This window comes from Chiloscyllium plagiosum, unplaced genomic scaffold, assembly GCF_037043375.1.
Source record: "Chiloscyllium plagiosum isolate Xiang-an unplaced genomic scaffold, Cpla_swu_hap1 HiC_scaffold_50, whole genome shotgun sequence".
NCBI lineage: Eukaryota > Metazoa > Chordata > Chondrichthyes > Orectolobiformes > Hemiscylliidae > Chiloscyllium > Chiloscyllium plagiosum.
The window spans coordinates 58379949-58406927 of NW_028270188.1; the positions used below are offsets into that span (position 1 = coordinate 58379949).

The window sequence follows — 26979 nt, forward strand, 5'->3', positions numbered from 1 at the left end:
ACCGAAACTAGTCCCACAGTCACTCACACAAATTAATCCCACTGTCACTCCATTCCCCAGTCTGTCATGAGCCCAAACTAATCCCACTGTCACTCCATTCCCCAGTCTATCATGAGCCCAAACTAATCCCACGGTCACTCCATTCCCCAGTCTGTCATTAACCAAACCGAATCCCACTGTCACTCCACTCCCCAGTCTGACATTAACCCAAACTAATCCCACTGTCACTCCACTCCCCAGTCTGACATTAACCAAAACTAATCCCACTGTCACTCCATTCCCCAGTCTGTCATTAACCCAAACTAATCCCACTGTTACTCCTTCCTCCAGTCATTAACGCAAACTAATCCCACTGTCACTCCATTCCCCAGTCATTAACCCAAACTAATCCCGCTGTCACTCCATTCCCCAGTCTGACATTAACCCAAACTAATCCCACTGTCACTCCATTCCCCAGAATTAACCCAAACTAATCCCAATGATACTCCTTTCCCCATTCTGTTATTAACCCAAACTAATCCAACTGTCACTCCCTCCCCTAGTCATTAACCCAAACTAATCCCACTGGCACTCCCTCGCCCAGTTATTAACGCAAACTAATCCCAGTGTCAATCCATTCCCCAGCCATTAACCAAAATTAATCCCACTGTCAGTCCATTCCCCAGTTAGACATTTCCCCAAACTAATCCCACTGTCACTCCATTCCCCAGTTCGACATAATCCCAAACTAATCCCACTGTCACTCCTTCCTCCAGTTATTAACGCAAACTAATCCCACTGTCACTCCAATCCCCAGTCTGACATTAACACAAACTAATCCCACTGTCATTCCATTCCCCTAGTCATTAACCCAAACTAATCCCACTGGCACTCCATCGCCCTGTCATTAACCCAAACTAATCCCAGTGTCAATCCATCCCCCAGTCATTACCACAAACTAATTCCAATGTGACTCAATCCCCTAGTCATTCACCGAAACTAGTCCCACTGTCACTCACACAAATTAATCCCACTGTCACTCCATTCCCCAGTCTGTCATGAGCCCAAACTAATCCCACTGTCACTCCATTCCCCAGTCTGTCATTAACCCAAACTAATCCCGCTGTCACTCCATTCCGCAGTCTGACATTAACCCAAACTAATCCCACTGTCACTCCATTCCCCAGAATTAACCCAAACTAATCCCAATGATACTCCTTTCCCCATTCTGTTATTAACCCAAACTAATCCCACTGGCACTCCCTCGCCCAGTTATTAACGCAAACTAATCCCACTGTCACTCCATTCCCCAATATATTAACCAAAATTAATCCCACTGTCACTCCAATCCCCAGTTAGACATTTTCCCAAACTAATCCCACTGTCACTCCATTTCCCATTCTGTCATTAACACAAACTAATCCCACTGTCACTCCATTCCTCAGTCTGTCATTAACCCAAACTAATCCCACTGTCACTCCTTCCTCCAGTCATTAACGCAAACTAATCCCACTGTCACTCTATTCCACAGTCATTCACAGAAACTAATCCCACTGTAACTCCATTCCCCAGTCATTAACACAAACTAATCCCACTGTCACTCCATTCCCCAGTCTGACATTAACCCAAACTAATCCCACTGTCATTCCATTCCCCAGTCATTAACCCAAACTAATCCCACTGTCATTCCATTCCCCAGTCATTAACCCAAACTAATCCCACTGACACTCCTTCCTCCAGTTATTAACGCAAACTAATCCCACTGTCACTCCATTCCCCAGTCTGACACTAACCCAAACTAATCCCACTGTCATTCTATTCCCCTAGTCATTAACCCAAACTAATCCCACTGGCACTCCATCGCCCTGTCATTAACCCAAACTAATCCCAGTGTCAATCCATCCCCCAGTCATTAACACAAACTAATCCCACTGTCACTCCATTCCTCAGTCTGTCATTAACGCAAACTAATCCCACTGTCACTCCATTCCACAGTCATTAACCCAAACTAATCCCACTATCACTCCATTCCCCCAGTCATTAACCAAAACTAATCCACTGTCACTCCATCCCCCAGTCAGACATTAATCCAAACTAATCCCACTGCCATTCCATCCCCCAGTCTTGAACACAAACTAATCCCACTGTCATTCCATCCCCCAGTCATTACCCAAACTAATCCCACTGTCACTCCATTCCCCAGTCTGACATTAACCCAAACTAATCCACTGTCACTCCCTCCCCTAGTCATTAACCCAAACTAATCCCACTGGCACTCCCTCGCCCAGTCATTATCCCAAACTAATTCCAGTGTCAATCCATCCCCCAGTCATTAACACAAACTAATCCCACTGTCACTCCATCCCCCAGTCTGTCATGAACCAAAACTAATCCCACTGTCACTCCATTCCCCAATATTAACCAAAACTAATCCCACTGTCACTCCATTCCCCAGTCTGTCATTAACCCAAACTAATCCCACTGTCGCACCATCCCCTAGTCATTAACCCAAACTAATCCCACTGTCACTCCATTCCCCAGTCTGACATTAACCCAAACTAATCCCACTGTCACTCCATCCCCCAGTGATTAACCCAAACTAATCCCACTGTCACTCCATCCCCCAGTCAATAAACCAAACTAATCCCAATGTTACTCCATCCCCCAGTTATTAACCCAAACAAATCCCTCTGTCACTCCATTCACCTGACTGTCATTAACCCAAACTAATCCCACTGACATCCCATTCCCCAAAACTAATCCCTCTGTCTTTCCATTCCCCAGTCATTGACCCAAACTAATCCCACTGTCACTCCATTCCCCAGAATTAACCCAAACTAATCCCAATGATACTCCTTACCCCATTCTGTTATTAACCCAAACTAATCCCACTGTCAATCCCTCCCCTAGTCATTAACCCAAACTAATCCCACTGGCACTCCCTCGCCCAGTCATTAACCCAAACTAATCCCAGTGTCAATCCATCCCCCAGTCATTAACACAAACTAATCCCACTGTCACTCCATTCCCCAGTCTGTCATGAACCAAAACTAATCCCACTGTCACTCCTTCCTCCAGTCATTAACGCAAACTAATCCCACTGTCACTCCATTCCCCAATATTAACCAAAACTAATCCCACTGTCACTCCATTCCCCAGTCAGATATTAACCCAAACTAATCCCATTGTCACTCCATTGCCCAGTCTGTCATTAACCCAAACGAATCCCACTGTCATTCCATTCCCCAATCATTGACCCAACCTAATCCCACTGTTACTCCATCCCCCAGTCATTAACACAAACTAATCCCACTGTCACTCCATTCCCCAGTCTGACATTAACCCAAACTAATCCCACTGTCACTCCATCCCCCAGTGATTAACCCAAACTAATCCCACTGTCACTCCATCCCCCAGTCAATAAACCAAACTAATCCCAATGTTACTCCATCCCCCAGTTATTAACCCAAACAAATCCCTCTGTCACTCCATTCACCCGACTGTCATTAACCCAAACTAATCCCACTGACATCCCATTCCCCAAAACTAATCCCTCTGTCTTTCCATTCCCCAGTCATTGACCCAAACTAATCCCACTGTCACTCCATTCCCCAGAATTAACCCAAACTAATCCCAATGATACTCCTTACCCCATTCTGTTATTAACCCAAACTAATCCCACTGGCACTCCCTCCCCTAGACATTAACCCAAACTAATCCCACTGGCACTCCCTCGCCCAGTCTTTAACCCAAACTAATCCCAGTGTCAATCCATCCCCCAGTCATTAACACAAACTAATCCCACTGTCATTCCATTCCCAAGTCATTAACCCACAATATTCCCACTGTCACTCCATTCTCCAGTCTGTCATTAACACAAACTAATCCCACTGGCACTACATTCCCCCGTCTGTCATTAACCCAAACTAATCCCACTGTCCCTCCATCCCCCAGTCATTAACCCAAACTAATCCCAATGTCACTCCATTCCCCAGTCGTTGACCCAAACTAATCCCATTGTCAGTCCATTCCCCAGTCTTTAACCCAAACTAATCCCACTGTCACTCCATTCCCCCGTCTGTCATTAACCCAACTAATCCCACTGTCACTCCACCCCCCCGTCTGTCATTAACCCAAACTAATCCCACTGTCACTCCATCCCACAGTCTCTCATTAACCCAAACCAATCCCACTGTCACTCCATTCCCCAGTCTCTCACTAACCCAAACTAATCCCACTGACTATCCATTCCACAGTCATTAACCCAAACTAATCCCACGGTCACTCCATTCCTCAGTCTGTCATTAACCCAAACTAATCCCACTGTCACTCCCTCCCCCAGTCATTAACTCAAACTAATCCCACTGTCACTCTATCCCCCAGTCTGACATTAACCCAAACTAATCCCACTGTCACTCCATCCCCCAATCTTTAACCCAAACTAATCCCACTGTCACTCTATTCCCCAGTCATTAACCCAAACTAATCCCACTGTCACTCCATCCCACAGTCATTAACCAAAACTAATCCCACTGTCACTCCATTCCTCAGTCTGTCATTAAACCACGCTAATCCCACTGTCCCTCCATTCCCCAGTCAGACATTAACCCAAACTAATCCCACTGTCTGTCCATCCCCCAGTCATTAACCCAAACTAATCCCACTGTCTATCCATTCCCCAGTCATGAACCCATACTAATCCCAGTGTCATCCATCCCCCAGTCATTAACGCAAACTAATACCACTGTCACTCCATTCCCCAGTCATTAACCCAAACTAATACCACTGTCACTCCATTCCCCAGTCATTAACACAAACTAATCCCACTGTCATCCCATTCCCCAGAATTAACCCAAACTAATCCCACTGTCACTCCATTCCCCAGTCTCTCATTAACCCAAACTAATCCCCCTGTCACTACATTCCCCAGTCATTAACCCAAACTAATCCCACTTTCACTCCATTCCCGAGTCTGTCATTAACCCAAACTAATCCCAATGTCACTCAATCCCTAGTCATTAACCCAAACTAATCCCACTGTCACTCCATTCCCCAGTCTCTCATTAACACAAACTAATCCCACTGTCACTCCATTACCCAATATTAACGCAAACTAATCCCACTGTAACTCCATCCCCCAGTCATTAACCCAAACTAATCCCACTGTCACTCCATTCCCCAGTCATTAACCCAAACTAATCCCACTGTCACTCCATCCCCAGTCTCTCATTAACCCAAACTAATTCCACTTTCACTCCATTCCCCAGTCATTAACCCAAACTAATTCCACTTTCACTCCATTGCCCAGTCATTAACCCAAACTAATCCCACTGTCACTCCATTCCCTAGTCTGACATTAACCCAAACTAATCCCACTGTCGCTCTATTCCCCAGTCATTAACCCAAACTAATTCCACTGTCACTCCATTCCCCAGTCATTTACCCAAACTAATCCCACTGTCACTCCATCCCCCAGTCAATAAACCAAACTAATCCCAATGTTACTCCATCCCCCAGTTATTAACCCAAACAAATCCCTCTGTCACTCCATTCACCCGACTGTCATTAACCCAAACTAATCCCACTGACATCCCATTCCCCAAAACTAATCCCTCTGTCTTTCCATTCCCCAGTCATTGACCCAAACTAATCCCACTGTCACTCCATTCCCCAGAATTAACCCAAACTAATCCCAATGATACTCCTTACCCCATTCTGTTATTAACCCAAACTAATCCCACTGGCACTCCCTCCCCTAGACATTAACCCAAACTAATCCCACTGGCACTCCCTCGCCCAGTCTTTAACCCAAACTAATCCCAGTGTCAATCCATCCCCCAGTCATTAACACAAACTAATCCCACTGTCATTCCATTCCCAAGTCATTAACCCACAATATTCCCACTGTCACTCCATTCTCCAGTCTGTCATTAACACAAACTAATCCCACTGGCACTACATTCCCCCGTCTGTCATTAACCCAAACTAATCCCACTGTCCCTCCATCCCCCAGTCATTAACCCAAACTAATCCCAATGTCACTCCATTCCCCAGTCGTTGACCCAAACTAATCCCATTGTCAGTCCATTCCCCAGTCTTTAACCCAAACTAATCCCACTGTCACTCCATTCCCCCGTCTGTCATTAACCCAACTAATCCCACTGTCACTCCACCCCCCCGTCTGTCATTAACCCAAACTAATCCCACTGTCACTCCATCCCACAGTCTCTCATTAACCCAAACCAATCCCACTGTCACTCCATTCCCCAGTCTCTCACTAACCCAAACTAATCCCACTGACTATCCATTCCACAGTCATTAACCCAAACTAATCCCACGGTCACTCCATTCCTCAGTCTGTCATTAACCCAAACTAATCCCACTGTCACTCCCTCCCCCAGTCATTAACTCAAACTAATCCCACTGTCACTCTATCCCCCAGTCTGTCATTAACCCAAACTAATCCCACTGTCACTCCATCCCACAGTCTCTCATTAACCCAAACCAATCCCACTGTCACTCCATTCCCCAGTCTCTCACTAACCCAAACTAATCCCACTGACTATCCATTCCACAGTCATTAACCCAAACTAATCCCACTGTCACTCCCTCCCCCAGTCATTAACTCAAACTAATCCCACTGTCACTCTATCCCCCAGTCTGACATTAACTCAAACTAATCCCACTGTCACTCTATCCCCCAGTCTGACATTAACCCAAACTAATCCCACTGCCACCACATCCGCACCCTCCTGCGCCACTCACCTGCATTCTGCTGACATGCCCCCCACAGACCCTACTGTCACTATCCCCACCCCCCAGAACCCCGAGGGGAACACTACCCCTGCTCATGACTCCACCCCCATTCCCCCCAACATCACACCCACATCAGTTACAGGTTCCGCCCCCACTCCCAGCTCCACACCCACACCAGATCCTACCTCCCAGCCCTGTCGAGTTTTCACCATCCCTCCAGACCTCCCCCTCACTGAGGACGAACGATCAGTCCTCAGCAAAGGACTCACCTTCGTCCCCCTCCGTCCATGCATCAATAAATTTAATACACGCCGTGACGTCGAACAATTCTTCCGTCGCCTCCGCCTCCGAGCTTACTTTCACAATCAGGACACCCGCCCACCTTCCGAGGACCCCTTCACCCATCTCCAACACACTGCATCCACCTGGACACCCCACGCTGGCCTATTACCTGCCCTCGACCTCTTCATTTCCAACTGCCGCCGGGACATTAACCGCCTCAACCTGTCGACCCCCCTCCCCCACTCCAACCTTTCACCCTCACAACACGCAGCCCTCCAATCCCTCTGCTCCAATCCCAACCTCACCATCAAGCCAGCGGACAAAGGGGGCGCAGTGGTAGTCTGGCGCACTGACCTCTACATCGCTGAAGCCAAACGCCAACTCGAGGACACCTCTTCCTACCGCCCCCTTGACCATGACCCCACCCCCCATCACCAAACCATCATCTCCCAGACCATACAGAACCTCATCACCTCAGGAGATCTCCCAACCACAGCTTCCAACCTCATAGTCCGGGAACCCCGCACTGCCCGGTTCTACCTCCTTCCCAAGATCCACAAGCCTGACCACCCTGGCCGACCCATTGCCTCAGCATGCTCCTGCCCCACTGAACTTATCTCTACCTACCTCGACACTGTCCAATCCCCCCTAATCCAGGAACTCCCCACATACATTCGAGACACCACCCACGCCCTCCACCTCCTCCAAGACTTCCGTTTCCCCGGCCCCCAACGCCTCATCTTCACCATGGATATCCAATCCCTCTACACCTCCATCCGCCATGACCAGGGCCTCCAAGCCCTCCGTTTTTTCCTCTCCAGACGTTCCCAACAGTACCCTTCCACCGACACTCTCATTCGTTTAGCCGAACTGGTCCTCACCCTTAACAATTTCTCCTTTGAATCCTCCCACTTCCTCCAGACCAAAGGGGTAGCCATGGGCACACGTATGGGCCCCAGCTATGCCTGTCTCTTTGTTGGCTACGTAGAACAGTTGATCTTCCGTAATTACACCGGCACCACTCCCCACCTCTTCCTCCGCTACATTGATGACTGCATTGGCGCCACCTCGTGCTCCAGCGAGGAGGTTGAGCAATTCATCAACTTCACCAACACATTCCACCCCGACCTTAAATTTACCTGGACCATCTCTGACACCTCCCTCCCCTTCCTGGATCTCTCCATCTCCATTAATGACGACAGACTTGACACTGACATTTTTTACAAACCCACCGACTCCCACAGCTACCTGGATTACACCTCTTCCCACCATATCTCTTACAAAAATGCCATCCCGTATTCCCAATTCCTCCGCCTCCGCCGTATCTGCTCCCAGGAGGACCAGTTCCACCATAGAACACACCAGATGGCCTCCTTCTTTAGAGACCGCAATTTCGCTTCCCACGTGGTTAAAGATGCCCTCCAACGCATCTCGTCCACATCCCGCACCTCCGCCCTCAGACCCCACCCCTCCAACCGTAACAAAGACAGAACGCCCCTGGTGCTCACCTTCCACCTACCAACCTTCGCATAAACCAAATCATCCGCCGACATTTCCGCCACCTCCAAACAGACCCCACCACTGGGAATATATTTCCCTCCCCACCCCTCTCCACCTTCCGCAAAGACCGTTCCCTCCGTGACTACCTGGTCAGGTCCATGACCCCCCCTACAACCCACCCTCCCATCCTGGCACTTTCCCCTGCCACCGCAGGAACTGTAAAACCTGCGCCCACACCTCCTCCCTCACCTCCATCCAAGGCCCTATAGGAGCCTTCCACATCCATCAAAGTTTTACCTGCACATCCACTAATATCATTTATTGTATCCATTGCTCCCGATGCGGTCTCCTCTACATTGGGGAGACTGGACGCCTCCTAGCAGAGCACTTTAGGGAACATCACTTTAGGGAACATCTCCGAGACACCCGCACCAATCAACCACACCGCCCCATGGCCCAACATTTCAACTCCCCCTCCCACTCTGCCGAGGACATGGAGGTCCTAGGCCTCCTTCACCGCCGCTCCCTCACCACCAGACGCCTGGAGGAAGAACGCCTCATCTTCCGCCTCAGAAGACTTCAACCCCAGGGCATCAATGTGGACTTCAACAGCTTCCTCATTTCCCCTTCCCCCACCTCATCCTAGTTTCAAACTTCCAGCCAGCACTGTCCCCTTGACCTGTCTGGACTTGTCCTACCTGCCGATCTCCTTTTCCACCTATCCACTCCACCCTCTCCTCCCTGACCTATCACCTTCATCCCCTCCCCCACTCACCTACTGTACTCTATGCTACTTTCTCCCCACCCCCACCCTCCTCTAGCTTATCTCTCCACGCTCCAAGCTCACTGCCTTTATTCCTGATGAAGGGCTTTTGCCCGAAACGTCGATTTCGAAGCTCCTTGGATGCTGCCTGAATTGCTGTGCTCTTCCAGCACCACTAATCCAGAATCTGGTTTCCAGCATCTGCAGTCATTGTTTTTACCTCGTTGATTTTAACCCCACTGTCACTCCATTCCCCAGTCTTTAACCCAAACTAATCCCAATGTCACTCCATCCCCCAGTCATTAACCCAAACTAATCCCAATGTCACTCCATTCCCCAGTCATTAACCCAAATTAATCATACTGTCCCTCCATTCCCCAGTCATTAACCCAAACTAATCCCACTGACACTCCATTCCCCAGTCTGACATTAACCCAAATTAATCCCAATGTCACTCCATTCCCCAGTCATTAACCCAAACTAATCCCACTGTCACTCCCTCCCCCAGTCATTAACCCAAACTAATCCCACTATCACTCCATTCCCCAGTCTGACATTAACCCAAACTAATCCCACTGTCACTCCATCCCCCAGTCTCTCTTTAACCCAAACTAATCCCACTGTCACTCCATTCCCCAGTCTTTAACCCAAACTAATCCCACTGTCACTCCCTCCCCCAGTCATTAACCCAAACTAATCCCAGTGTCACTCCATCCCCCAGTCGGCCATTAACCCAAACTAAACCCACTGTCACTCCATCCCCCAGTCTCTCTTTAACCCAAACTAATCCCACTGTCACTTCATTCCCCAGTCTTTAACCCAAACTAATCCCACTGTCACTCCATCCCCCAGTCTGACATTAACCCAAACTAATCCCACTATCACTCCATTCCCCAGTCTGACATTAACCCAAACTAATCCCACTGTCACTCCATTCCCCAGTCTGTCATTAACCCAAACTCATCCCACTGTCACTCCAACCCACAGTCATTAACCCAAACTAATCCCAGTGTCACTCCATCCCCCAGTCGGCCATTAACCCAAACTAAACCCACTGTCACTCCAGTCCGTAGTCTCTCATTAACCCAAACTAATCCCACTGTCACTCCATTCTCCAGTCTGTCATTAACCCAAAATAATCCCACTGTCACTTCATCCCCAGTCATTAATCCAAACTAATCCCACTGTCACTCCATTCCCCAGTCATTAACGCAAACTAATCCCACTGTCACTCCATTACCCAGTCTGTCATTAACCCAAAGTAATCCCACTGTCACTCCATCCCAATCATTCACCCAAACTAATCCCACTGTCACTCCATCCCACAGTCATTCACCCAAACTAACCCCACTGTCACTTCATTCCCCAGTCTGACATTAACCCAAACTAATCCCACTGTCACTCCATTCCCCAGTCTCTCATTAACCCAAACTAATCCCAGTCACTCCATTCCCCAGTCTGACATTAACCCAAACTAATCCCACTGTCACTCCATCCCCCAGTCTGACATTAACCCAAACTAATCCCACTGTCACTCCATTCCCCAGTCATTAACGCAAACTAATCCCACTGGCACTCCATCCCCCAGTCTGACATTAACCCAAACTAATCCCACTGTCACTCCATTCCCCAGTCATTAACGCAAACTAATCCCACTGGCACTCCATCCCCCAGTCTGACATTAACCCAAACTAATCCCACTGTCACTTCATCCCCAGTCATTAATCCAAACTAATCCCACTCTCTCTCCATTCCCCAGTCATTAACGCAAACTAATCCCACTGTCACTCCATTCCCCAGTCTCTCATTAACTCAAACTAATTCCACTGTCACTCCATTCCCCAGTCATTAACGCAAACTAATCCCACTGTCACTCCATCCCAGTCATTCACCCAAACTAATCCCACTCTCTCTCCATTCCCCAGTCATTAACCCAAACTAATCCCACTGTCACTCCATTCCCCAGTCTCTCATTAACCCAAACTAATTCCACTGTCACTCCATTCCCCAGTCTCTCATTAACCCAAACTAATCCCACTGTCACTCCATTCCCCAGTCTCTCATTAACTCAAACTAATTCCACTGTCACTCCATTCCCCAGTCATTAACGCAAACTAATCCCACTGTCACTCCATCCCAGTCATTCACCCAAACTAATCCCACTCTCTCTCCATTCCCCAGTCATTAACCCAAACTAATCCCACTGTCACTCCATTCCCCGGCCCCACTGAACTCATCTCTACCTTCCTCGACACTGTCCAATCCCCCCTCGTCCAGGAACTCCCCACATACGTTCGAGACACCACCCACGCCCTCCACCTCCTCCAAGACTTCCGTTTCCCCGGCCCCCAATGCCTCATCTTCACCATGGATATCCAATCCCACTACACCTCCACCCGCCATGACCAGGGCCTCCAAGCCCTCCGTTTTTTTCCTCTCCAGACGTTCCCAACAGTACCCTTCCACCGACACTCTCATTCGTTTAGCCGAACTGGTCCTCACCCTTAACAATTTCTCCTTTGAATCCTCCCACTTCCTCCAGACCACAGGGGTAGCCATGGGCACACGTATGGGCCCCAGCTATGCCTGTCTCTTTGTTGGCTACGTAGAGCAGTTGATCTTCCGTAATTACACCGGCACCACTCCCCACCTCTTCCTCCGCTACATTGATGACTGCATTGGCGCCACCTCGTGCTCCCGCAAGGAGGTTGAGCAATTCATCAACTTCACCAACACATTCGACCCCGACCTTAAATTTACCTGGACCATCTCTGACACCTCTTTCCCCTTCCTGGACCTCTCCATCTCCATTAGTGACGACCGACTTGACACTGACGTTTTTTACAAACCCACCAACTCCCACAGCTACCTGGATTACACCTCTTCCCACCATACCTCTTGCAAAAATGCCATCCTGTATTCCCAATTCCTCCGCCTCCGCCGTATCTGCTCCCAGGAGGACCAGTTCCACCACAGAACACACCAGATGGCCTCCTTCTTTAGAGACCGCAATTTCCCTTCCCACATGGTTAAAGATGCCCTCCAACGCATCTCGTCCACATCCCGCACCTTCACCCTCAGACCCCACCCCTCCAACCGTAACAAGGACAGAACGCCCCTGGTGCTCACCTTCCACCCTACCAACCTTCGCATAAACCAAATCATCCGCCGACATTTCCGCCATCTCCAAACAGACCCCACCACCAGGGATATATTTCCCTCCCCACCCCTCTCCACCTTCCGCAAAGGCCGTTCCCTCCGTGACTACCTGGTCAGGTTCACGACCCCCCTACAACCCACCCTCCCATCCTGGCACTTTCCCCTGCCACCGCAGGAACTGTAAAACCTGCGCCCACACCTCCTCCCTCACCTCCATCCAAGGCCGTAAAGGGGCCTTCCACATCCATCAAAGTTTTACCTGCACATCCACTAATATCATTTATTGTATCCGTTGCTCCCAATGCGGTCTCCTCTACATTGGGGAGACTGGACGGCTCCTAGCAGAGCGCTTTAGGGAACATCTCCGAGACACCCGCACCAATCAACCACACCGCCCCGTGGCCCAACATTTCAACTCCCCCTCCCACTCTGCCGAGGACATGGAGGTCCTGGGCCTCCTTCACCGCCGCTCCCTCACCACCAGACGCCTGGAGGAAGAACGCCTCATCTTCCGCCTCGGAACACTTCAATCCCAGGGCATCAATGTGGACTTCAACAGCTTCCTCATTTCCCCTTCCCCCACCTCATCCTAGTTTCAAACTTCCAGCTCAGCACTGTCCCCTTGACCTGTCTGGACTTGTCCTACCTGCCTATCTCCTTTTCTACCTATCCACTCCACCCTCTCCTCCCTGACCTATCACCTTCATCCCCTCCCCCACTCACCTACTGTACTCTATGCTACTTTCTCCCCACCCCCACCCTCCTCTAGCTTATCTCTCCACGCTCCAAGCTCACTGCCTTTATTCCTGATGAAGGGCTTTTGCCCGAAACGTCGATTTCGAAGCTCCTTGGATACTGCCTGAACTGCTGTGCTCTTCCAGCACCACTGATCCAGAATCTGGTTTCCAGCATCTGCAGTCATTGTTTTTACCTCGTTGATTTTAACCCCACTGTCACTCCATTCCCCAGTCTTTAACCCAAACTAATCCCAATGTCACTCCATCCCCCAGTCTTTAACCCAAACTAATCCCAATGTCACTCCATCCCCCAATCATTCACCCAAACTAATCCCACTGTCACTCCATCCCACAATCATTCACCCAAACTAACCCCACTGTCACTTCATTCCCCAGTCTGACATTAACCCAAACTAATCCCACTGTCACTCCATTCCCCAGTCTCTCATTAACCCAAATTAATCCCACTGTCACTCCATTCCCCAGTCTCTCATTAACCCAAACTAATCCCAGTCACTCCATTCCCCAGTCTGACATTAACCCAAACTAATCCCACTGTCACTCCATCCCCCAGTCTGACATTAACCCAAACTAATCCCACTGACACTCCATTCCCCAGTCATTAACCCAAACTAATCCCACTGTCACTCCATCCCCCAGTCTGACATTAACCCAAACTAATCCCACTGACACTCCATTCCCCAGTCATTAACGCAAACTAATCCCACTGGCACTCAATCCCCCAGTCTGACATTAACCCAAACTAATCCCACTGTCACTCCATCCCACAGTCATTCACCCAAACTAATCCCACTCTCTCCATTCCCCAGTCATTAACGCAAACTAATCCCACTGTCACTCCATTCCCCAGTCTCTCATTAACTCAAACTAATTCCACTGTCACTCCATTCCCCAGTCATTAACGCAAACTAATCCCACTGTCACTCCATCCCAGTCATTCACCCAAACTAATCCCACTCTCTCTCCATTCCCCAGTCATTAACCCAAACTAATCCCACTGTCACTCCATTCCCCAGTCTCTCATTAACCCCAACTAATCCCACTGTCACTCCATTCCCCGGCCCCACTGAACTCATCTCTACCTTCCTCGACACTGTCCAATCCCCCCTCGTCCAGGAACTCCCCACATACGTTCGAGACACCACCCACGCCCTCCACCTCCTCCAAGACTTCCGTTTCCCCGGCCCCCAATGCCTCATCTTCACCATGGATATCCAATCCCACTACACCTCCACCCGCCATGACCAGGGCCTCCAAGCCCTCCGTTTTTTTCCTCTCCAGACGTTCCCAACAGTACCCTTCCACCGACACTCTCATTCGTTTAGCCGAACTGGTCCTCACCCTTAACAATTTCTCCTTTGAATCCTCCCACTTCCTCCAGACCAAAGGGGTAGCCATGGGCACACGTATGGGCCCCAGCTATGCCTGTCTCTTTGTTGGCTACATAGAGCAGTTGATCTTCCGTAATTACACCGGCACCACTCCCCACCTCTTCCTCCGCTACATTGATGACTGCATTGGCGCCACCTCGTGCTCCCGCAAGGAGGTTGAGCAATTCACCAACACATTCCACCCTGACCTTAAATTTACCTGGACCATCTCTGACACCTCCCTCCCCTTCCTGGACCTCTCCATCTCCATTAGTGACGACCGACTTGACTCTGACGTTTTTTACAAACCCACCAACTCCCACAGCTACCTGGATTACACCTCTTCCCACCATACCTCTTGCAAAAATGCCATCCTGTATTCCCAATTCCTCCGCCTCCGCCGTATCTGCTCCCAGGAGGAGCGGTTCCACCATAGAACACACCAGATGGCCTCCTTCTTTAGAGACCGCAATTTCCCTTCCCACATGGTTAAAGATGCCCTCCAACGCATCTCGTCCACATCCCGCACCTCCGCCCTCAGACCCCACCCCTCCAACCGTAACAAGGACAGAACGCCCCTGGTGCTCACCTTCCACCCTACCAACCTTCGCATAAACCAAATCATCCGCCGACATTTCCGCCACCTCCAAACAGACCCCACCACCAGGGATATATTTCCCTCCCCACCCCTCTCCACCTTCCGCAAAGGCCGTTCCCTCCGTGACTACCTGGTCAGGTTCACGACCCCCCTACAACCCACCCTCCCATCCTGGCACTTTCCCCTGCCACCGCAGGAACTGTAAAACCTGCGCCCACACCTCCTCCCTCACCTCCATCCAAGGCCCTAAAGGAGCCTTCCACATCCATCAAAGTTTTACCTGCACATCCACTAATATCATTTATTGTATCCGTTGCTCCCAATGCGGTCTCCTCTACATTGTGGAGACTGGACGGCTCCTAGCAGAGCGCTTTAGGGAACATCTCCGAGACACCCGCACCAATCAACCACACCGCCCCGTGGCCCAACATTTCAACTCCCCCTCCCACTCTGCCGAGGACATGGAGGTCCTGGGCCTCCTTCACCGCCGCTCCCTCACCACCAGACGCCTGGAGGAAGAACGCCTCATCTTCCGCCTCGGAACACTTCAATCCCAGGGCATCAATGTGGACTTCAACAGCTTCCTCATTTCCCCTTCCCCCACCTCATCCTAGTTTCAAACTTCCAGCCAGCACTGTCCCCTTGACCTGTCTGGACTTGTCCTACCTGCCTATCTCCTTTTCCACCTATCCACTCCACCCTCTCCTCCCTGACTTATCACCTTCATCCCCTCCCCCACTCACCTACTGTACTCTATGCTACTTTCTCCCCCCCCCCCACCCTCCTCTAGCTTATCTCTCCACGCTCCAAGCTCACTGCCTTTATTCCTGATGAAGGGCTTTTGCCCGAAACGTCGATTTCGAAGCTCCTTGGATGCTGCCTGAACTGCTGTGCTCTTCCAGCACCACTAATCCAGAATCTGGTTTCCAGCATCTGCAGTCATTGTTTTTACCTCGTTGATTTTAACCCCACTGTCACTCCATTCCCCAGTCTTTAACCCAAACTAATCCCACTGTCACTCCATCCCCCAGTCATTAACCCAAACTAATCCCACTGTCACTCCATTCCCCAGTCTTTAACCCAAACTAATCCCACTGTCACTCCATCCTCCAGTCATTAACCCAAACTAATCCCACTGTCACTCCATTCCCCAGTCTTTAACCCAAACTAATCCCACTGTCACTCCATTCCCCAGTCATTAACCCATACTAATCCCACTGTCACTCCATCCCCCAGTCATTAACCCATACTAATCCCACTGTCACTCCATCCCCCAGTCATTAATCCAAACTAATCCCACTGTCACTCCATTCCTCAATCGGACATTAACCTAAACTAATCCCACTGTCACTCCATTCCCCATTCATTGACAAAAACTAATCCCACTGTCACTCCATTCCCCAGGCTGTCATTAACCCAAAATAATCCCCCTGTCACTCCATTCCCCAGTCATTGATACAAACTAATCCCACTGTCACTCCATTCCCCAGTCATTGACACAAACTAATCCCACTGTCACTCCATTCCCCAGTCTGTCATTAACCCAAACTAATCCCACTGTCACTCCATTCCCCAGTCGGACATTAACCCCAAACTAATCCTACGTCTAGGCTCAATCCCCAAACTAATCCCACTTCCCTGCTCATTCCCCATAACCCTGTATCAATCACCAAACTAACCCCACTGCCCTGCTCCTCCCCATAGCCCTGTATCAACCCCCAAATTAATTCCACTGCAACAGGTCTCTCCTCAAAGCCCATTAACAATCCCCAAACTAATCCCACCTAGCCTCCTCTCTCCCCAAAGACCTGTATCAGCCTCCAAACTAACCCCACTGCAACCGGTCACTCCCCATAGCCCTGTATCAATCCCCAAACTAATCCCACTGCCCCCCGCTCTCTCCCCATAGCCATGTATCAATCCCCAAACTAATCCCACTGCCCCCCGCTCTCTCCCCATAGCCATGTATCAATCCCCAAACTAATCCCACTGTCCCGCTCTCTCCCCATAGCCCTGTATCAATCCCCAAACTAACCCAATGCCCCGCTCCCTCCCCATAGCCCTGTATCAATCCCCAAACTAATTCCACTGTCCCGCTCTCTCCCCATAGCCCTGTATCAATCCCCAAATTAATCCCACTGCAACTGGTCACTCCCCATAGCCCTGTATCAATCCCCAAACTAATCCCACTGCAACCGGTCCCTCCCCATAGCCCTGTATCAATCCACAAACTAATCCCACTGCCGCACGCTCTCACCAAACAGCCCAGTATCGATCCTCAAATTAATCCCACTGCCCCGCGCTCTCCCCATAGCACTGTATCCATCACCAAACTAATCCCACTGCCCCGCACTCTCCCCAAAGCCCTGTATCAATCCCTAAACTAATCCCACTGCCCTGCTCTCACCCCATAGCCCTGTATCAATCCCCAAACGAATCCCACTGCCCCGCTCTCCCCCCACCGCCCAGTATCAATCGCCAAACTAATCCCACTGCCCCCACTCTCTCACCCCATAGCCCTGTATCACTCCACAAACTAATCCCACTGCAATCGGTCTCTCCCTCAAGCCCTGTATCGAACCACAAACTAATCCCACTGTCCCGCTCTCTCCCCATAGCCCTGTGTCGATCCTCAAACTAATCCCACTGCCCCCCGCTCTCTCCCCATAGTCCTGTATCGATCCCCAAACTAATCCCAGTGTCCCGCTCTCTCCCCATAGCCCTGTATCAATCCCCAAACTAATCCCACTGTCCCGCACTCTCCACATAGTCCTGCATCAATCCCAAACTAATCCCACTAGCCTCCTCTCTCCCCAAAGCCCTGTATCACTCCACAAACTAATCCCACTGCAACCGGTCTCTCCCTCAAGCCCTGTATCAATCCCCAAACTAATCCCACTAGCCTCCTCTCTCCCCAAAGCCCTGTATCAGCCTCCAAACTAATCCCACTGCAACCGGTCACTCCCCATAGCCCTGTATCAAGCCCCAAACTAACCCCACTGCCCCGCACTCTCCCCATTGCCCTGTATCAATCCCCAAACTAATCCCACTGCACCGCGCTCTCCCCATTGTCCTGTATCAATCCCCAAACTAATCCCACTGCCCTGCTCTCTACCCATAGCCCTGTATCTACCCCCAAACTAATCCCACTGCGACCGGTCTCTCCCCATAGCCCAGTATAAATCCCCAAACTAATCCCACTGCAACCGGTCTCTCCCTATAGCCCTGTATCAATCTCGAAACTAATCCCACTGCCCCACGCTCTTCCCATTGCCCTGTACCAATCCCCAAACTAATCCCACTGCCCCACGCTCTCCAGATACCCTGCATCAATCCCCAAACTAATCCCACTGTGCACCTCTACCCATAGCACAGTATTGATCCCCAAACTAGTCCCACTGCCCCACACACTCCCCATAGCCCTGTATCAATCCCCAACCTAATCCCACTGCCCCGCTCTCTCCCCATAGGCCTGTATCAATCCCCAAACTAAACCCACTGCCCCCGCTCTCTCCCGATAGCCCTGTATCAATCCCCAAACTAATCCCACTGCGCCTCGCTCTCCCCATGGCCCTGTATCAATCCCCAAACTAACCCCACTGCCCCCCCCACTCTCTCCCCACAGGTCTGTATCGATCCCCAAATAAATTTCACTGCCCCACGCTCTCCCCATACCCCTGTATCAATTCACAAACTAATCCCACTGCCCCCGTTCCCTCCTCATAGCCCTGTATCGATCCCCAAACTAATCCCACTGCCCCCGCTCTCTCCCCATAGCCCTGTATCAATCCCCAAACTAATCCCACTGCCCCGCGCTATTCCTATACCCTGTATCAATCCCCAAACTAATCCTACAGCCCTGCTCTCTCCCCATAGCCCTGTATCAATCTCCAAACAAATCCCACTGCCCCACTCTCTCCCCATAGCCCGGTATCAATCCCCAAACTAATCCGACTGCCCTGCTCTCTCCCCATAGCCCTGTATCAATCCCCAAACTAATCCCACTGCCCCGTTCTCTCCCCATTGCCCTGTATCAATCCCCAAACTAATCCCACTGCCCCCCTGCTCTCTCCCCATAGCCCTGTATCAATCCCCAAACTAATCCCACTGTCTCCCTGCTCTCTCCCCATAGCCCTGTATCAATCCCCAAACTAATCCCACTGCCCCACTCTCTCCCCATAGCCCTGTATCAATCCCCAAACTAATCCCACTGCCCCGCTCTCTCCCCATAGCCCTGTATCAATCCCCAAACTAATCCCACTGCCCCGTTCTCTCCCCATTGCCCTGTATCAATCCCCAAACTAATCCCACTGCCCCGTTCTCTCCCCATTGCCCTGTATCAATCCCCAAACTAATCCCACTGCCCCCCTGCTCTCTCCCCATAGCCCTGTATCAATCCCCAAACTAATCCCACTGTCTCCCTGCTCTCTCCCCATAGCCCTGTATCAATCCCCAAACTAATCCCACTGCCCCGCTCTCTCCCCATAGCCCTGTATCAATCCCCAAACTAATCCCACTGCCCCGCTCTCCCCCCATAGCCATGTATCAATCCCCAAACTAATCCCACTGCCCCGTTCTCTCCCCATTGCCCTGTATCAATCCCCAAACTAATCCCACTGCCCCCCGCTCTCTCCCCATAGCCCTGTATCAATCCCCAAACTAATCCCACTGCCCCGCTCTCTCCCCATAGCCCTGTATCAATCCCCAAACTAATCCCACTGCCCCGCTCTCTCCCCATGGCCCTGTATCAATCCCCAAACTAATCCCACTGCCCCCCTGCTCTCTCCCCATAGTCCTGTATCGATCCCCAAACTAATCCCACTGCCCCCTCTCCCCATAGCCCTGTATCGATCCCCAAACTAATCCCACTGTCTCCCTGCTCTCTCCCCATTGCCCTGTATCAATCCCCAAACTAATCCCACTGCCCCCCGCTCTCTCCCCATAGCCCTGTATCAATCCCCAAACTAATCCCACTGCCCCGCTCTCCCCCCATAGCCCTGCATCGATCCCCAAACTAATCACACTGCCCCGCTCTCCCCCCATAGCCATGTATCAATCCCCAAACTAATCCCACTGCCCCGTTCTCTCCCCATTGCCCTGTATCAATCCCCAAACTAATCCCACTGCCCCCCGCTCTCTCCCCATAGCCCTGTATCAATCCCCAAACTAATCCCACTGCCCCGCTCTCTCCCCATAGCCCTGTATCAATCCCCAAACTAATCCCACTGCCCCGCTCTCTCCCCATGGCCCTGTATCAATCCCCAAACTAATCCCACTGCCCCCCTGCTCTCTCCCCATAGTCCTGTATCGATCCCCAAACTAATCCCACTGCCGCACACACACCCCGTAGCCTTGTATCAATCCACAAACTAATCCCACTGCCCCACGCTCTCACCCAACAGCCCAGTATCGGTCCTCAAATTAATCCCACTGCCCCACCCTCTCACCCAACAGCCCAGTATCGGTCCTCAAATTAATCCCACTGCCCCACCCTCTCACCATAGCCCTGTATCGATCCCCAAACTAATCCCACTGCCCCACTCTCTCCCCATAGCCCTGTAACGATTCCCAAACTAATCCCACTGTCCCCCTCTACCCCAAACTAGTCATACTGCCCCGCTCTCTCCCCATAGCCCTGTATCAATTCGCAAATTAATCCCACTGCAACTGCCTGTAGCCCTGTGTCAATCCACAAACCAGTCCCACTGCCCCACCCTCTCACCATAGCCCTGTATCGATCCCCAAACTAATCCCACTGCAACCGATCCCTACCCATAGCCCTGTATCAATCCCAAACGAATCGCCTGCCCCACTCTCTCCCCATAGCCCTGTATCAATCCCCAAACTCATCCCACTGCCCCCCTGCTCTCTCCCCATAGCCCTGTATCAATCCCCAAACTCATCCCACTGCCCCCCCGCTCTCTCCCCATAGCCCTGTATCAATCCCCAAACTCATCCCACTGCCCCGCTCTCTCCCCATATGTCCTATATCGATCCCCAAATAAATCCCACTGCCCCACCCTCTCCCCAGAGCCCTGTATCAATCCACAAACTAACCCCAATGCCTCACCTTCTCCCAATAGCCCTGTATCAATCCCCAAACTAATCCCACTGCCCTGCTCTCTCCCCATAGCCCTGTATCAATCCCCAAACTCATCCCACTACCCCGGTCTCTCCCCATGGTCCTATATCGATCCCCAAACTAATCCCACTGTCCCCCTCTACCCCAAACTAGTCACACTGCCCCACTCTCTCCCCAAAGCCCTGAATCAATCCCCAAATAAATCCCACTGCCCCATCCTCTCCCCATAGCCCTGTATCAATCCCCAAACTCATCCCACTGCCCCCCACTCTCTCCCCACAGCCCTGTATTGATCCCCAAATAAATTCCAATACCCCGCTCTCTTCCAGTAGCCCTGTAACGATCCCCAAACTAATCCCACTGTCCCCCTCTACCCCAAACTAGTCACACTGCCCCGCTCTCTCCCCATAGCCCTGAATCAATCCCCAAACGAATCCCACTGCCCCGTGCTCTCCCCATAGCCCTGTATTGATCCTCAAACTAATCCCACTGCCCCGCGCTCTCCCCATAGCCCTGTATCAATTCCCAAACTAATCCCACTGCAACCAATCTCTCCCCACAGCCCTGTATCAATCCACAAACTGACCCCAATGCCTCACCATCTCCCAATTGCCCTGTATCAATCCCCAAATAAATCCCACTGCCCCACCCTCTCCGCATAGCCCTGTATCAATCCCCAAACTAATCCCACTGCCCCGTGCTCTCCCCATAGCCCTGTATCGATCCTCAAACTAATCCCGCTGTCCCACTCTCTCCCCACAGCCCTGTATCAATCCCCAAACTAATCCCACTGCCCCGAGCTCTCCCCATAGCCCTGTATCGATCCTCAAACTAATCCCACTGTCCCACTCTCTCCCCACAGCCCTGTGTCGATCCCAAAATAAATTCCAATGCCCCTGCTCTCTCCCCATAGACCTGATTCAATCCTCAAATAAATCCCACTGTCACACACTCTCCCCATAGCCCTGTATCAATCCCCAAACTAATCCCACTGCCCTCCACTCTCTCCCCACAGCCCTGTATCGATCCCCAAATAAATCCCACTGCCCCCGCTCTCTCCCCATTAGCCCTGGATTAATCCTCAAACTAACCCCACTGCCCCGCACACTCCCCATAGCCCTGTATCAACCCCCAAACTAATCCCACTGCCCCGCACACTCCCCATAGCCCTGTATCAATCCCCAAACTAATCCCACTGCCCCCGCTCTCTCCCCATAGCCCTGTATCGATCCCCAAACTAATCCCACTGCCCCGCTCTCTCCCCACAGCCCTGTATCAATCCCCAAACTAATCCCACTGCCCCCCGCTCTCTCCCCACAGCCCTGTATCGATCCCCAAATAAATTCCAATACCCCGCTCTCTTCCAATAGCCCTGTAACGATCCCCAAACTATGGGTGGCACGGTGGCACAGTGGTTAGCACTGCTGCCTCACAGCGCCAGAGACCCGGGTTCAATTCCCGCCTCAGGCGACTGACTGTGTGGAGTTTGCACGTTCTCCCCGTGTCTGCGTAGGTTTCCTCCGGGTGCTCCAGTTTCCTCCCACAGTCCAAAGATATGCAGGTCAGGTGAATTGGCCATGCTAAATTGCCCGCAGTGTTAGGTAAGGGGTAAAGGTAGGGGTATGGGTGGGTTGCGCTTCGGCGGGGCGGTGTGGACTTGTTGGGCCGAAGGGCCTGTTTCCACACTGTAAGTAATCTAATCTAATCCCACTGTCCCCCTCTACCCCAAACTAGTCACACTGCCCCGCTCTCTCCCCATAGCCCTGAATCAATCCCCAAACTAATCCCACTGCCCCGCTCTCTCCCCATAGCCCTGTATCGATCCCCAAACTAACCCCACTGCCCCGCTCTCTCCCCATAGCCCTGTAACGATCCCCAAACTAGTCCCACTGCCCCGCACACTCCCCATAGCCCTGTATCAATCCCCAAACTAATCCCACTGCCCCACGCTCTCACACAACAGCCCAGTATCGATCCTCAAATTAATCCCACTGCCCTGCTCTCCCCCATCGCCCTGTATCAATCTCCAAACTAATCCCACTGAAACCGGTCTCTCCCCCCTTAGCCCTGTATCACTCCCCAAACTAATCCCACTGCAACCGGTCTCTCCCCATAGCCCTGTATCCATCCCCAAACTAATCCCACTGCCTCCCCCGCTCTCTCCCCATAGCCCTGTATCAATCCCCAAACTAATCCCATTGCCCCCACTCTCTCTCCCCATAGCCCTGTAACAATTCCCAAACTAATCCCACTGCAACCGCCCGTAGCCCTGTATCAATCCACAAACCAGTCCCACTGCCCCGCTCTCCCCCCATAGCCCTGTATCAATCCCCAAACAAATCCTACTGCCCCGCTCTCTCCCCATAGCCCTGTATCGATCCTCAAACTAATCCAACTGACCCACTCTCGCCCCATAGCCCTGTATCAATCCCCAAACTAATCCCACTACCCCGCTCTCCCCCCATAGCCCTGCATCGATCCTCAAACTAATCCAACTGACCCACTCTCGCCCCATAGCCCTGTATCAATCCCCAAACTAATCCCACTGCCCCGCTCTCCCCCCATAGCCCTGCATCGATCCTCAAACTAATCCCACTGCCCTGCTCTCTCCCCATAGCCATGTATCATTCCCCAAACTAATCCCACTGCCCCGCTCTCTCCCCATAGCCCTGTATCAATACCCAAACTTATCCCACTGCCCCGCTCTCGCCCCATAGCCCTGTATCAATCCCCAAACTAATCCCACTGCCCCTGCTCTCTCCCCAGGCACAGTACCCTCTCGGTGAGGGCCCTACCTCGGATATAGATGGCCTTCGCTGACTTGGGGTCCTCATTCTCCAGCTCGAGTTGCACACTGGGTCTGAAGAAGGAGATCTGATCTTTCAGAGGGGGAGCTGAGGACACATCCGACGGAGTCAGAGATTCCATCTCCTCAACTGGGAAGCAAGCACACAACTCAGTCGGACATGGAGCATGAAAGGAGCTTGGCTCCAGAACAGAACATCATTCCCGAACACATGCTCATCCGCTGCTGCATACGTCTCTCACTGACACACCCTCCGCACCCCTGTACACATGTCCCCCTCCCCCCACACATACACACCCTCCGCACCCCTGTACACACGTCCCCCTCCCCCCCCCACACACACCCTCCGCACCCCTGTACACATGTCCCCCTCCCCCCCCCCCACATACACACCCTCCGCACCCCTGTACACACGTCCCCCTCCCCCCCACACACACACACCCTCCGCACACCTGTACACACGTCCCCCTCCACCGCCCCCCACATACACACCCTCCGCACACCTGTACACACGTCCCCCTCCGCGCACACACACCCTCCGCACACCTGTACACACGTCCCCCTCCCCGCACACACACCCTCCGCACCCCTGTACACACGTCCCCCTCCACCGCCCCCCACACACACACCCTCCGCACACCTGTACACACGTCCCCCTCCCCCCCCCACATACACACCCTCCGCAACCCTGTACACACGTCCCCCTCCCCCCCCCCACATACACACCCTCCGCAACCCTGTACACACGTCCCCCTCCCCCCCACACACACACCCTCCGCATCCCTGTACACACGCCCCCCTCCCCCCCACACACACACCCTCCGCACACCTGTACACACGTCCCCCTCCCCCCCACACACACACCCTCCGCACACATGTACACACGTCCCCCTCCCCCCCACACACACACCCTCCGCACACCTGTACACACGTCCCCCTCCCCGCACACACACCCTCCGCACACCTGTACACACGTCCCGCTCCCCCCCCACACACACACCCTCCGCACCCCTGTACACACGTCCCCCTCCCCACACACACACCCTCCGCACACCTGTACACACGTCCCCCTCCCCAAACACACACCCTCCGCACACCTGTACACACGTCCCCCTCCCCGCACACACACCCTCCGCACACCTGTACACACGTCCCCCTCCCCAAACACACACCCTCCGCACACCTGTACACACGTCCCCCTCCCCCCCCCACACACACACCATCCGCACACCTGTACACACGTCCCCCTCCCCACACACACACCCTCCGCACACCTGTACACACGGCCCCGTCCCCGCACACACACCCTCCGCACACCTGTACACACGTCCCCCTCCCCACACACACACCCTCCGCACACCTGTACACACGTCCCCCTCCCCAAACACACACCCTCCGCACACCTGTACACACGTCCCCCTCCCCACACACACACCCTCCGCACACCTGTACACACGTCCCCCTCCCCACACACACACCCTCCGCACACCTGTACACACGTCCCCCTCCCCAAACACACACCCTCCGCACACCTGTACACACGTCCCCCTCCCCACACACACACCCTCCGCACACCTGTACACACGGCCCCGTCCCCGCACACACACCCGCCGCACACCTGTACACACGTCCCTCTCCCCACTCACACACACACACCCGCCGCACACCTGTACACACGTCCCTCTCCCCACTCACACACACACACCCTCCGCACACCTGTACACATGTCCCCATCCCCCCCCACACCTGTACACACGTCCCCCTCCCCCCCCACACACACACCCTCCGCACACCTGTACACATGTCCCCCTCCCCCCCACACACACACCCTCCGCACACCTGTACACACGTCCCCCTCCCCAAACACACACCCTCTGTACACCTGTACACACGTCCCCCTCCCCGCACACACGCCCTCCGCACACCTGTACACACGTCCCCCTCCCCGCACACACGCCCTCCGCACACCTGTACACACGTCCCCCTCCCCACACACACACCCTCCGCATACCTGTACACACGTCCCCCTCCCCACACACACACCCTCTGCACACCTGTACACACGTCCCCCTCCCCGCACACACACCCTCCGCACACCTGTACACACGTCCCCCTCCCCACACACACACCCTCCGCACACCTGTACACACGTCCCCCTCCCCACACACACACCCTCCGCACACCTGTACACACGTCCCCCTCCCCAAACACACACCCTCTGCACACCTGTACACACGTCCCCCTCCCCGCACACACACCCTCCGCACACCTGTACACACGTCCCCCTCCCCGCACACACACCCTCCGCACACCTGTACACACGTCCCCCTCCCCACACACACACCCTCCGCACACCTGTACACACGTCCCCCTCCCCCCCACACACACACCCTCCGCACACCTGTACACACGTCCCCCTCCCCGCACACACACCCTCCGCACACCTGTACACACGTCCCCCTCCCCGCACACACACCCTCCGCACACCTGTACACACGTCCCCCTCCCCACACACACACCCTCCGCACACCTGTACACACGGCCCCCTCCCCACACACACACCCTCCGCACACCTGTACACACGTCCCCCTCCCCCCCACACACACACCCTCCGCACACCTGTACACACGTCCCCCTCCCCCCCACACACACACCCTCCGCACACCTGTACACACGTCCCTCTCCCCACTCACACACACACACCCTCCGCACACCTGTACACACGTCCCCCTCGCCCCCCGCACACACCCTCCGCACACATGTACACACGTCCCCCTCGCCCCCCGCACACACACCCTCCGCACACCTGTACACACGTCCCCCTCCCCACACACACACCCTCCGCACACCTGTACACACGTCCCCCTCCCCGCACACACACACACCCTCCGCACCCCTGTACACACGTCCCCCTCCCCACACACAC

General features: G+C 52.8%; 1 protein-coding gene across 1 annotated transcript in view; it reads right to left on the reverse strand.

The window, feature by feature from the left end:
- The window catches only part of LOC148135329 (tripartite motif-containing protein 46-like), a 208591-nt gene that overhangs the window by 49908 nt on the left and 131704 nt on the right, over nt 1–26979 (reverse strand). The window contains exon 5 of the mRNA XM_087985125.1: nt 24043–24183. Within this exon, the coding sequence (XP_087841251.1) occupies nt 24043–24183 (141 nt within the window). The remainder of the gene's footprint in view (nt 1–24042; nt 24184–26979) is intronic.